General features: G+C 52.5%; 4 protein-coding genes across 4 annotated transcripts; 3 read left to right on the forward strand and 1 right to left on the reverse strand.

Annotated features, from left to right (window-relative positions):
* Positions 1–1,213: 1,213 nt before the first annotated feature.
* On the reverse strand, positions 1,214–1,964 carry HRG_09920 (uncharacterized protein; the record flags this gene model as incomplete). The annotated part of the gene is made up of 2 exons (XM_044868391.1): positions 1,214–1,725; positions 1,793–1,964. The coding sequence occupies 2 exons, from the start codon at positions 1,962–1,964 to the stop codon at positions 1,214–1,216; spliced, it is 684 nt and encodes a 227-aa protein (XP_044716388.1).
* Positions 1,965–4,690: 2,726 nt separating this feature from the next.
* Positions 4,691–5,329, forward strand: HRG_09921 (integrase core domain-containing protein; the record flags this gene model as incomplete). The annotated part of the gene is made up of 1 exon (XM_044868392.1): positions 4,691–5,329. One exon carries the CDS (start codon positions 4,691–4,693, stop codon positions 5,327–5,329), a length of 639 nt encoding a protein of 212 aa, XP_044716389.1.
* Positions 5,330–6,309: 980 nt separating this feature from the next.
* Positions 6,310–6,840, forward strand: HRG_09922 (reverse transcriptase (RNA-dependent DNA polymerase) domain-containing protein; the record flags this gene model as incomplete). Its single annotated transcript, XM_044868393.1, has 1 exon — positions 6,310–6,840. The coding sequence occupies one exon, from the start codon at positions 6,310–6,312 to the stop codon at positions 6,838–6,840; it is 531 nt and encodes a 176-aa protein (XP_044716390.1).
* A 2,475-nt stretch (positions 6,841–9,315) lies between these two features.
* Positions 9,316–11,062, forward strand: HRG_09923 (sodium/calcium exchanger protein; the record flags this gene model as incomplete). The annotated part of the gene is made up of 6 exons (XM_044868394.1): positions 9,316–9,473; positions 9,529–9,531; positions 9,591–9,786; positions 9,854–10,286; positions 10,668–10,965; positions 11,026–11,062. The coding sequence occupies 6 exons, from the start codon at positions 9,316–9,318 to the stop codon at positions 11,060–11,062; spliced, it is 1,125 nt and encodes a 374-aa protein (XP_044716391.1).
* Between the last annotated feature and the right edge of the window lie 575 nt (positions 11,063–11,637).

Below are 11,637 nucleotides of genomic sequence, written 5' to 3' on the forward strand. Positions count from 1 at the left end.
TTCGTGCGTTTATACTCTGACCCCTGTACGGTAGGCGGTTGGCGTCCTATATATAGACTTCATCACACAACGATCCCCGCCTCCTCGCCTGTAAGTTAATGGTTTGACTCCAAACAATCTGTCCCCACAATCCCCACCCCACCTTCATCCCCTTCCGGGTCTCACATGCTGGGCCCGGAGCGTATCTATGCTTGCTCTTTGATGGCGCTGGATCGTCCCTGCCTTCAATGCTCCCCAGCCCCGATATAGAGAATAACATCTCGACAAGATACTGGCGATAACCAACTCTCGTCTGCAGGCTTTAGATATTGTTGCAGCCCCAGTGCACAGTATCATCATCAGCGAAGGGCGGCTCACAATCTTCATCATGGATGCGCAGGACGTCTCCGATACCCGGATGCGAAAGCGGCTCGTACTGCCACGTCGCAAGCAAGTCTGGCCGCCGTAACTCATGCCATGGGCCAAGTCCTGTATGCTTGGGCAGCGCTTGTCAGGTAACCACGACAAAGGATACAAGGTAAATGATGCCAAGGGAGAAAGATACAATTTCTCAGTAGAGACAATTTCTAAGTTTGACAAGCCTGACGATCGACGTGGCGGCAGGTCGATTTTCATGCGTTGGCAATTAGTTAGTTAAATGAGACCACAAAAGAAAAAGCCCTAATTTTTACGGGACAGCAAGCAGGCACATTCATTAGCCGTACGATAATACGTTCAAGGTGCCTCGGGGCTTGCACAGGTCGTATCTTAGTCGAGAGATGGGTGCAATCAGTTAAGAATGCATCCAGGACTGGGCCCTCGTTGATTGGCCACTCAAGCGCTTCATTCGCCAATTCTTGAGCTTGAGTGAAGTACATCTCGCGCGTCATCTTCAGGGTCAAGGGTTTCCCTTGTCCTTCACTACACGCAGAAATTTCAAGGGGTTCAATTCCGCGTTACTGACTCTGAATATAGATTTCTAGCTCATCATATCGTACAGCCTGGTCAAGCAACCATGTTAGCATGACAGCGACTTCCGCCACACCTATCGATCAATAGCAATTCGATTTCTTCTCGTGAAACTCGTTGATCCCGCTTGTTCAGGATGCTAACGACTCGCAAAGCCAAGATATCCCCGACACCTAATAAAGTCTGCAAACCTCTCATATAAGCGATCAAAGCAAGACGGCACCGGTCCTTTGCAATCAGTTCAGAGTAGTATGTGACCATAGGCCTAAATAAATCTTGGTAAGAAGCGGCGTTCGTCATTGGACCGCGGCCTTAAGCCCCGGCTCGCGCGAGATGGGAATATCACGTCAGAGGTAAAACGGGACAAGAACCGCGATATTGCAGACAGCATCGAATCTCGTAGCCGAGTATTCCCGGGATCAAATATCAAGGCCTTGAGAAAGGCCGTCTCCTCGTCCGCCTGGTTGGCCGGAAGAGATACCGGCCCAATATCGACGAAGCCGAGGCCGGAGAACAATATGTAAGCCCGCGAAGCAGCCTGAACAAACAAGGGCCTGTGTGTCTTTCTGGCGAGGTCCTTCCCCCACAAAGTGAGGACCTTGGCGTAACCCCGCCCCTGATACTCTGGTGCCGTAGCCAGGATGTCAAGATGGAGGAACGGGCCGCGGCCGGCAAAGCACTTTTGTTTCCCCACGAAACTGGCCCGAGCAAGAGCTGCAAGCTTATCTGGGATCTTGGCAAAGGCCGCCACTTGCGAATCGGGACCTTTGCCGTCGGCTGCAGAGGCCATCCGATTAGGCAAGCCTGTACGAAGTAGGCACGGCGATGACCGCTTTCAACATACCACTCTCATGCAGTCCGTCTGCAGGGCCGTCTTGTTTGGTCGCATCGGCAGCAGGGGCGTCCCACTCTGCGGCCGACACAATGAGTGGACCGGAGCGCATGCCGCTCTCAGACGCTGAAATCTCTAGCACTAGGATGCGGTGACGATCGCTGGCGAGATAGCTTCGCAACATATCTTCGGCGAACCTAACGCAGCCGGAGTCTCTGGCAGACTCCCTGAGCGAGCAGAACAAGTTCCATGGCGTCTCGTCCGCCAGAGCCGCTAGCACGAGGGATGCGATAGCGGGCCCATCGGCCAAAGTTGCTTGCCTGATCTTCGTCTTTGTACGGCCACCGCGGGGGCCTAGACTGTGGATGGAAGCCAGATTTGACAGCTGACGGGAGGGCTCTCCCGTGGAGTCGGTTCAATGAAGTCGGATGCGGCAGAACACCACCTAAAGCTACCCCCCCCTTTCCGCGTTGCTGAGAGGGGAAACGGGCAGCCTTTTCAATGACCAGCGGCCTGACATTACATGGCTTGCCTCTTTGTCGTGTCCATGGGGGTGATATTGACGGATGCAGCCCACATGTCACGTCGGAGGAGGGAGAGGCAGCCGCCCGTACATATAGCGGCTCGGGATGGATGCATGTCATACAGGCATACTGTACACTCGCTTTATCACCCTGGCTGCAGGGTAAGGCCGAGTCTCTTCATGCGGGACAAATGGTCCCTATGCGCTTATTTCAACCGTCATGCTCGCTCATGTCCGCATTGCCCCTTACCGCTTGGTACCTATGTAGTTGTCAGAGGGAGCAGACTGACGGTCTAATCCGCACACGTATAAACTCCGGTGAAAGAGGCAGGTCAGACACAAGGACTTGAGTCAGGTATCGATACAGTAGAGGAACATTGCCCTAATCGGGATACACGGGAATTGGCACTGATTCAGGGCCACCACGGGTCCCAGATTGGTATCTATTCGTATAAATACCCCTCAATGTCGCACAGATAGATAAAAACATGCATCATCGTTTGGACTCAATTGTGCCTGCCCTTATCCTTCCGCCCGCGCTCTCAGCTTGCTGAGAGTTATGAGCCCGGTTTGCGGTGCTCTTTATCCTTCGCATTCCTCTACCAACTGTGAGGCTATCACGAATCTCAACGCACCATATATCCTTCACCCTTGGGGTTGACGCGAGGAAGAGAGCAAAATTCAGGGCAACACCCACAACTACGCAGAGTCAACGTGACGCGTGCATCCCTCGCAGGAGGTAAAACACACGATGACACTAGGCCCCAATATCAGAAGGGGAGGTGTACATCACCACACTCAAGGAAAGCCTTGACTGGACCCCATGGATTAGGGTATCAAATCATGGGCTCAAACGCACCACATCTGGGAGTACGTTAACCCAGAAGGGACCGTGGTGCTCGAGGAGCCCTGAGGCCTAGCTGGGAAGAGCTACTCGAGAAGGTAGGGCAGAGGCCCCACCGAGGAAGCTTTCCCAACGAAGAAAATAAGTATAAGGCAGCAAGGAAGACTTCAATGAGAAGCTTCAAGATGCCAAGGACCTCTTTAGGTACAAAGAGAAGACCTTCCAGGATCAATTGGACCGCTTCAAGGCTAGAGAAAAGCCATGATGCAGATCGAGGAGGTGATCAAGAAGTCCATCAGTGAGGGCTCCAGGGCGAGACCCTGATACAGCTGACGCCCGGGACAAGATCAAAGAACTCAAACAGAAGGTTCTCCCTCAGCGGAGGAAGAAAAGAACCTTATCGATGAAAGGTATCATCAAATCATCAACAAGAAAGGAACCCGGGACTGGAAGGCCTGGGCAGAGCAGCTGGACCAAGTCATCCTGGATTCAAGAGACCTAGCGGTCTCGACTATTAATGACACAAAGATTCGTCAGGACTTCCTCAAAGGGACCGAAGAATGGGACCCTAGCTGGCCCATGACGATTAGGCTGCTGGACGCACTCCTGGAGAGAACAGGACTCCCAGCAACCCCTTTGCGCACCCTGATTGCCGACTTTAAAAGGGAGGTTGGATTCAGGAAGAAAGGAAACCTCAGAAGACCCCAGGGTCAACAACGCAAACAACGCTCCAAGATCATCTGATCAGAGGACTAGGAATGGCCCAGAGGGTCACACAAGTGCCCGGCATGTAAGCAACACTGGGTCAAAAGGATGAGTGGTGGGAAAGCTGCTGGACCTTTAGAGCGATGTTCCAGAAAGACCCCGAAGGATGGATTCCCAGGGACCACCTTAAGGAGGCCATCAACCAGCACCTTAAGGAGAACCCTTGGACAAGACCAAAGCCATGGAGTGGAAGCCAAAGCCAAAGACATCACAGTCCCGCAGAATAACAACAACTCGAGCAAACAGGCTAATACAGTGTCGCACGTGCATAGCACTAATACGAGTGAAGACTCTCTCGAGGACAAGGCCATCTATGATTCAGGGGCTAGCGTACATGTCTTTAACGACCTACGATGGTTCGATGAGGATACCTTCACCTGGGGATCGTCAGAAGAAGTCCGGGCAGGAGAAAACTCCCTCCAAGTCAAGGGGGTAGGCATGGCCGTTATCCCAGTGAAAAACGGGATCAATTTGAAGCTTGAGAGCAGCTACTACATCCCAGAGATGCCAACAAGTGTGTTCTCAGCTCGTCAGGGGATTGTTGCGAAGATCTATTGGAACCAGGTTAACGGCACACTCTACCATGAGCCCACAGGGCGCACTCTGGTCAGTCTGCAAGAAATTGAAGACCAATACGTTATTGCAAGCCTCTCAAAGCGGCCCCAACACAGCGTCTTTGTCACAAGCAGGGCTCCTAAGCCACCAATGGGTGGGCAAGCAGACCTTTGGCACAGACAGCTAGGACATCCGGGGCCAGAACCCCAGCCACCTAACCAAGATGGGGGGACCGGCCACGTGTGAATGCGAGGTCTGCGCAACAGGCAAGGCAAAGAGGCAGGTCTCCCGTGAGGAGCCCACTTTACGACCCAGAGGGGCCGGAGCTCAATTTAGCTTCGACTTACACCCAGGCCCGGTGGCCGGATTCGGGGGTGAAAAGTACTTTGCGCTCTTCACATGCATAACGACCAGGATGAGGTTTTATTACGCGTTGAAGAGCAAAACCGAGGTCCGAGATGCCTTCAAGAAGCTAACATCAATGCTAGAAACTCAGTACGGGATAAAACTGATCAACCTGGCTTCTGACGGAGAAAAAGCCCTTCTAACAAAGGAGCTAGTCAAATTCATCGAAGGATTGGGCATTCGGGTCTTCCAGTCAGCTCCATCCACGCCCACGCAGAATGGGCATGCAGAAAGGTCCGGGGCCGTGGTCAAAGAAAGGGCCCGGCTTATGAACCTGGACTCCCGCATCCCGGAGGAGCTCTGGACCGAGACCTACCGCACAGCAGTGTATTTGCTCAACCGTACGCCACTTAAAGGATCTGATCATAGCTGGAGAAGCCCACACGAACGATGGTGGACCTATATGAGGACCACAACCCTCTATACGGCCACATCAAGCGAGTCCAGCCGAGCATAAATCACCTGCGTGTCTTCGGCTGTGTGGCCTACCCAATGACAATCACTGCGTTGGAGCATGTAAAGTCACATAAGACGCAGTCCCCGCTTGAGCAGAGCTCATATCGGTTACCTGGTGGGCTACAGATCGACCCATCAATATGTCGTGTGGATACCCTCGATCCGCCAGACCAAACTGATGGTCTCGGCGAATGTACAATTTGATGAGTCAACAATGTACGATCCGAAGAGGGAAGAAGACGCGGAAGCCTTCCAGGTCTATACATACGATGTTCTTCGTCAAATGGTGGCGATAGACGTCCCTGACGACGAAGACATAGAGGAAGCAGGAGTGCAATTACTCCGATGATGAGACAGATGACGGAATGACGCCGTACACCTCGAGTCAATTGCGGCACCCTCTGCAGACGAGGCGACACAAGAAGCACCGAATTTGAAGACTTCGATGAGGGCTACAACGGACAGTGCCTATATTTCGCCTCCAAGCACTTCAAACAGTAGGGTGGAGGAAGAAACCTCGCCCTCCCCACCAAGCTCTGTCACCACTAGCGTGACCCAGCAGGAGGTCACACACCACGGGAGTCAGGACCCGGAGGTGGAAAACTCAAGCATTATCTCGAGCCCTACGCGGACCGACCCGGAGCCTCAGGTATCATTAGGCACGCCGATCCTAGACGTATTGAATGAGCGATTGAATGAGCCGCCTGTCGATCCGGGGTGGTGCGCTCGAAGAGCCACAATGGTCAGAATTCGAGGAGCTGTCTCTGGGGGTGGGAGAGCCTGACCCCAGAGTCACAATCACAACCCGAAAACGACCCGCAAGGCGAGGACAAGTCTCAGGGATAAACCCCCAATGTGCTTGAGGGCAAGAGACAGAGGAAGCCGAAGAAGGCCTTCATCAATAACATCATTGCTAATGCCTCGAAGCACAGGCTTCACGTTGAGGATATGCCTCCTGTGCCAACCTCCTTTAAAGCCGCGATGGCTTCGGAATACGCCTCCCAATGGATAATGGGGATGGGGCGTGAAATTGAGGACCAGATGAAGCTCGAAACGTGGACCAAGGTGGCCAGAAAGATGGTTGAAGAAGCCGGCCACTTCATAATCCCGTTGCGATGGGTATATGCATATAAACTGGATGAGCAGGGCTACGTCACTCGCTTTAAAGCCCGACTTGTGGTCCGTGGAGACCAGCAGCCGGAAGACAACGAGGACACATACGCGGCCACACTACGAGCAAGAACCTTCAGAGTGTTAATGGCCCTCTGCTGTCTTGAAGACCTTGAAACAGAACAGTACGATGTGAAAACAGCGTTTCTGTATAATAAGCTCAAGCATGCCATCTATTGTCAGATGCCACCAGGCTACCTTGAGCCTGGGCTATGCTTGAAGCTTCTCAAGGGACTATACGGGCTTCGAATCGCTCCAAGGCTGTGGTTTGAGGAGCTCTGGCTTCTTCAAGAAGCTGGGCGCTCAACAACTCGTCGAAGATGCCTGCGTGATGACTTATAAAGGAGTCATCATCTTCTTCTTTGTGGATGACATCGTGATGATGTATCCAAAAGAAAAGAAGGCCGAATGGGAAGAACTTCACGCTGCCATTATGAAGGAATATACCATCAACCACATGGGGGAACTTCGCTGGTTCCTAGGGATTGAAGTCATCAGGATAGGGCCCAGAAGAAGCTTTGGCTCGCTCAAGCCTCGTATCTCTCGAAGATGGCCAAGAAATTCCACATTGAGGACGATGATCAGATCCTTGGCGTGCCCCAGATCCCGATAACGACCGAAGAGCTCAAGCCATACGAGAAGACGGCTACTAGGGACGAGGTTCATCAATATCTCTCTCTAATTGGCTCAATTCTTCACCCAGCGATTCACACCAGACCCGACGGTGCGTTCCCGGTTGGAAAACTGGCACAATTCAGCCATAACCCGGGCCCGAAGCATAGGAGAGAGGCCAGGAGATGCCTGGCATACCTCTATCACACGAGAGATCGCTGCATCTGCTTCTCAGTCAAAGAAGCTGAACGCAGGTTCCTCTGCGCTTCTGATTCATCCTTTGCAGACAACCCGGAGACTCGAAAATCCTCACAGGGATATGTCTTCTTGTTTCTAGGCGGACCCGTTGACTGGAAGGCTACGAAACAAGCGACTGTGACGACGTCGTCCACAGAGGCCGAATTGCTGGCCCTGTCAAGCGCGGCGAAGGAGCAAATGCAATTTTCCCGGCTAATTAAAGAGCTTGACATCAAGGTAGAAGGCACCAATGAGCTATGGTGCGATAACCTGCAGACCATCAGGCTCCTGACTGAACTAAGCGCAAAGCTCAAGACGAACCTTAAGCACATCGATATCCATCGTCACTGGCTTCGACAGGAGGTTCAGGAAGAAAGACTCCAGATCACATGGATCAAGTCTACGGAGAATCCCGCTGATGGAATGACAAAGCCCTTCCCAGCAAAAGCACGAAGCTTTTGTCAAGCAGCTAGGGATGCAAGAGACCGGTGGCACCAATTGAAGCCGATGCGCCGGAGGACAGTTTCGACAGTATCACCACCCAGAGAGATATAGATGCTCTCGAGCATCACCCAGGCACAGGATGGACCCATCATTTTGCTGGTATTGACTTGTTAAAATGCTCCTGGTCACAACACCAAGGAAGACATCATGAAGAGCATCTCCTCAACGGTAGTAGCCTCACTCGCTGGATATTTGATAAGATTGGATGATTCGTCTGTCTCTTTTGCTTGTTTGCCTCACTCACCCAGTGAGACCGAGGCAAAGGGGTGTGTCAGAGGAGCAGACTGACGGTCTAATCCGCACACGTATAAACTCCGGTGAAAGAGGCAGGTCAGACACAAGGACTTGAGTCAGGTATCGATACAGTAGAGGAACATTGCCTAATCGGGATACACGGAATTGGCACTGATTCAGGGCCACCACGGGTCCCAGATTGGTATCTATTCGTATAAATACCCCCTCAATGTCGCACAGATAGATAAAAAACATGCATCATCGTTTGGACTCAATTGTGCCTGCCCTTATCCTTCCGCCCGCGCTCTCAGCTTGCTGAGAGTAGTCAATACATACTGGCGGTCCTCCCCCTTCGAGATGGAGGGCTCCAGGGATATCTTGAAAATGCCTCATAACAGCGGCCGACAATTTATGTTGCCAAGAAAGCAAAAGCAAGCCTCTTCGCGTTTTGGTCAGTGCGGACAGACAGTCCCCCATGCCGTCATTTTGTTGACTGCATGAGCCGAGCACTCCTCGTCCCGCCATCCCTCGGCGAAGAGCGGAGAATTAGTGCTGCAATGCAGATAAAGACGGCCTTTGTCTTGTTTGAGCCCCCTTGCTGTGTTCCCAACCGACTTCTTGTTGCCCTGCGCCTGGTGCGTTGTTTTGCTCTTTCCAGACTTTACCTCAATTGTCGGCGCACCTTGTGGGCTTCAACAAACTCGTTTCTCCTACATACATGGAAGCACCCATATCGTCAAGCGTTCGGCGCCATTTATCCAATGACGACTACACACAACCAGCTGTCGGCAGCGATGACGACGAAGGCGCGAGCGCTCTCAAGCTGCCCACCGGCCCTACCCATGCATCCGAAGGCAATGGCTCCCAGGACAAGCTCAAGACTGGTCTCCCCAAATTCATAGAATTCGTTTGGCGAGGTAAGCCATCCAGGCCGTGACACCTGGCCATGATTGCTCGACTTCGAGCCAAGATCGGCTCCTGACGTAGATAACGCTTATCCCATTAGATGGACTTGAACGCACTCTCTCGCTGGTCGGTAGACTAAGTCACCGGCTGTATCCACGTTTTCCTGGTGACGGTGCCTTCCATCAGTTCGACGTCTCGGCCAACGAGGTCGAGCAGCAAGCACAAGGCTCGGTTGCCGGCTCTCTCTGCGATATTCTGTTCTCGTCCTGGCTAAACGCCCTTTTGATATTCGTGCCCATCAGCGTGGGAACCCATATCGCAGGAATGAGCTCGTCGACGATCTTCGCCTCCAACGCTGTTGCCATTGTTCCTCTGTCTGCTCTTCTGACGAATGCGACGGAGAGGGTCGCCGAGCATGTAAGCAACACGGTTGGAGCCTTTTTAAACATCAGCTTGGGAAACCTTGTCGAGCTGATTTTATTGTAAGAGCGCACCTTAGTATCCCCTTGACGACGTTTCGCTAACGCCCCGGGCCAGCATGTAAGTCTCATGGCAATGTCGTCATATTATGACGCGCGAAATGTTGCTCATTAAATCAGCGCTGCGCTAGCCCACGGTCATGTGCGCATAGTCGAGGCCTCTATTCTTGGCTCCGTGCTCGTCAACTTGCTCCTGATCCTCGGCTCGGCCCTCTTAGTCGAAAACACGGTCAACAGCGAGCCCACGTACAACGCGGCACAGGCTCAGCTTCTAGCGTGTCTGCTCTTTGTCTCCATGTTCACCTTCTTGATGCCGGTATGAGACGAGACAATAGAGCCATGTGTTGATGCATTGGTCGGCTCAACTTGCTGATCCGCTGCAGACCGCCTTTGAGTCTACTTTTCATGAGGAGAGCGCTGCGAGTTCAGCCAGCCTACAAATGAGTAGAATATCTTCTCTGGTTATCTTGGCGATTTACATCGTTTACTTGGTGTACGAGATACGACTACGACCTCGTGCTGGAGAAGATCTCCTTGCAAGCCTTGAGGTTGGCCTAGAGAGCAGTCTCTCCACGACAGACCATCGTCAGCTGCGTGTATCTTCGTCGCTCCCGCCTCCGGTTCACGTTCACCATTCTCAGACCTTGTTGCCTCAGACCATTCGATTTGCCGATGAAGAAACAACCCGGCCTGTGGTACAACTCACCTATATGGGCAGCAGCCCGATAATACTGGAACCCGTGTTGCCGATTAGCTCCGAGGACAAAGACGATCACGCCCCCGACTCTCGCGGACGTCAACGCAGCAGCGGTTGCTGTACGTTAGCTCGTGCAAACTCGCGACAACCGCTACTTCAGCCTCGAAAACTCTCGCCCTCGCTATCTATCGGTTCAAATAGGAGCCGTACAAGCCGCGATTCTTCTGTCGTCCGGGAGATGAGGAAAGGATTCTCCCGATCGAGCTTGACGACCATGCAGTACGTGCAAGGGATGCACTTGGACCAAGTCTTGAATGCGCCGGAGACTCAGACCGGTCTAGACCCGAGCGGAGAAGTAATGGCGTCGACTCTCCTGCTCGTCTTGACTTCTCTGTTCCTGTCAATACATGCCGAGCTCCTCGTTGGTACTATCGATGATGTAACGAGTCAAACCCAGCTCTCGGAATCATTCATCGGCATCATTGTACTTCCAATCGTAGGCAACATCGCCGAGTATGTGACAGTCGTCGCTGTTGCCGCTAGGAACAAGCTGGATTTGGCCATTCATGTCTCGATTGGTTCATCCATACAAATCGCGCTGTGCGTCACACCCTTGACCGTCATCGCTGGCTGGATTCTGCATCGAGACCTGGCCTTGACCTTTAGCTTTTTCGAGATGGCCTCGCTCCTGGGGGCCGTCTTGCTCGTCAATATACTCGTACTAAGCGAGTCGGGTTCAAGCATCAAGACCGGAGGGCTGAAGGGCGCCTTGCTGTGCGCCTGCTATTTTATCATAGGGTAAGTACCAGAGAATCGTCCTCGGAACGAAACGTGGCATGACTGAGACTCATTCTCTAGACTTGGGGCTTACTTTGCTCCCGAGACCGTTGTGTGACCGATCTTGGGCAAGCTGAAGCTGCCCCGGGTGAACGGGAGACGGGTTTACCACGAAAACACAAGCCCGTTCCGACAGCAACGTGAGTAGTGAGATTGTGGTCGATGATAGATGGACCTGAACGGGGAATCTGCAGTTTTTTTCGTCATTAATTCACCATATTTTCAGAGTTCTACCACTATGCATCGAAAAGTCCCTGCGTGCAAATCTTGTTCTCACCACTGGACCTTGAGTTTTGGGGCAAACTGCTGCACATCTCTTTGTCCACTACACAAATATACTCTTTAAAGCAACTCTCGGCTCCCCTGAGCTTTGAAACTCGACAGGTGTCTTTTTCTAGGAGACAATAATGCACTTTTCTTTAGTGCCTGCACTTAGAAAAGATGCTGGTGTCAGAGAACCCTTTGCGACGGTCAAAGTACCCACCCGCGCATGCCGGAAAGGTGGCCTTGACCTGCTTTCTGGGAAGCAGTCGTTATACTTTCGACTCACGACATCTTGCAAGCTGATGACGTCCCCTTTCGGAAATACTGTCCCACGGGCGGCGACATGCCCGACCCTTGTAGCTCTTAAGC

This window comes from Hirsutella rhossiliensis, assembly GCF_020360975.1.
Source record: "Hirsutella rhossiliensis strain HR02 chromosome Unknown scaffold00014, whole genome shotgun sequence".
In the NCBI taxonomy this organism is placed as follows: Eukaryota; Fungi; Ascomycota; class Sordariomycetes; order Hypocreales; family Ophiocordycipitaceae; genus Hirsutella; species Hirsutella rhossiliensis.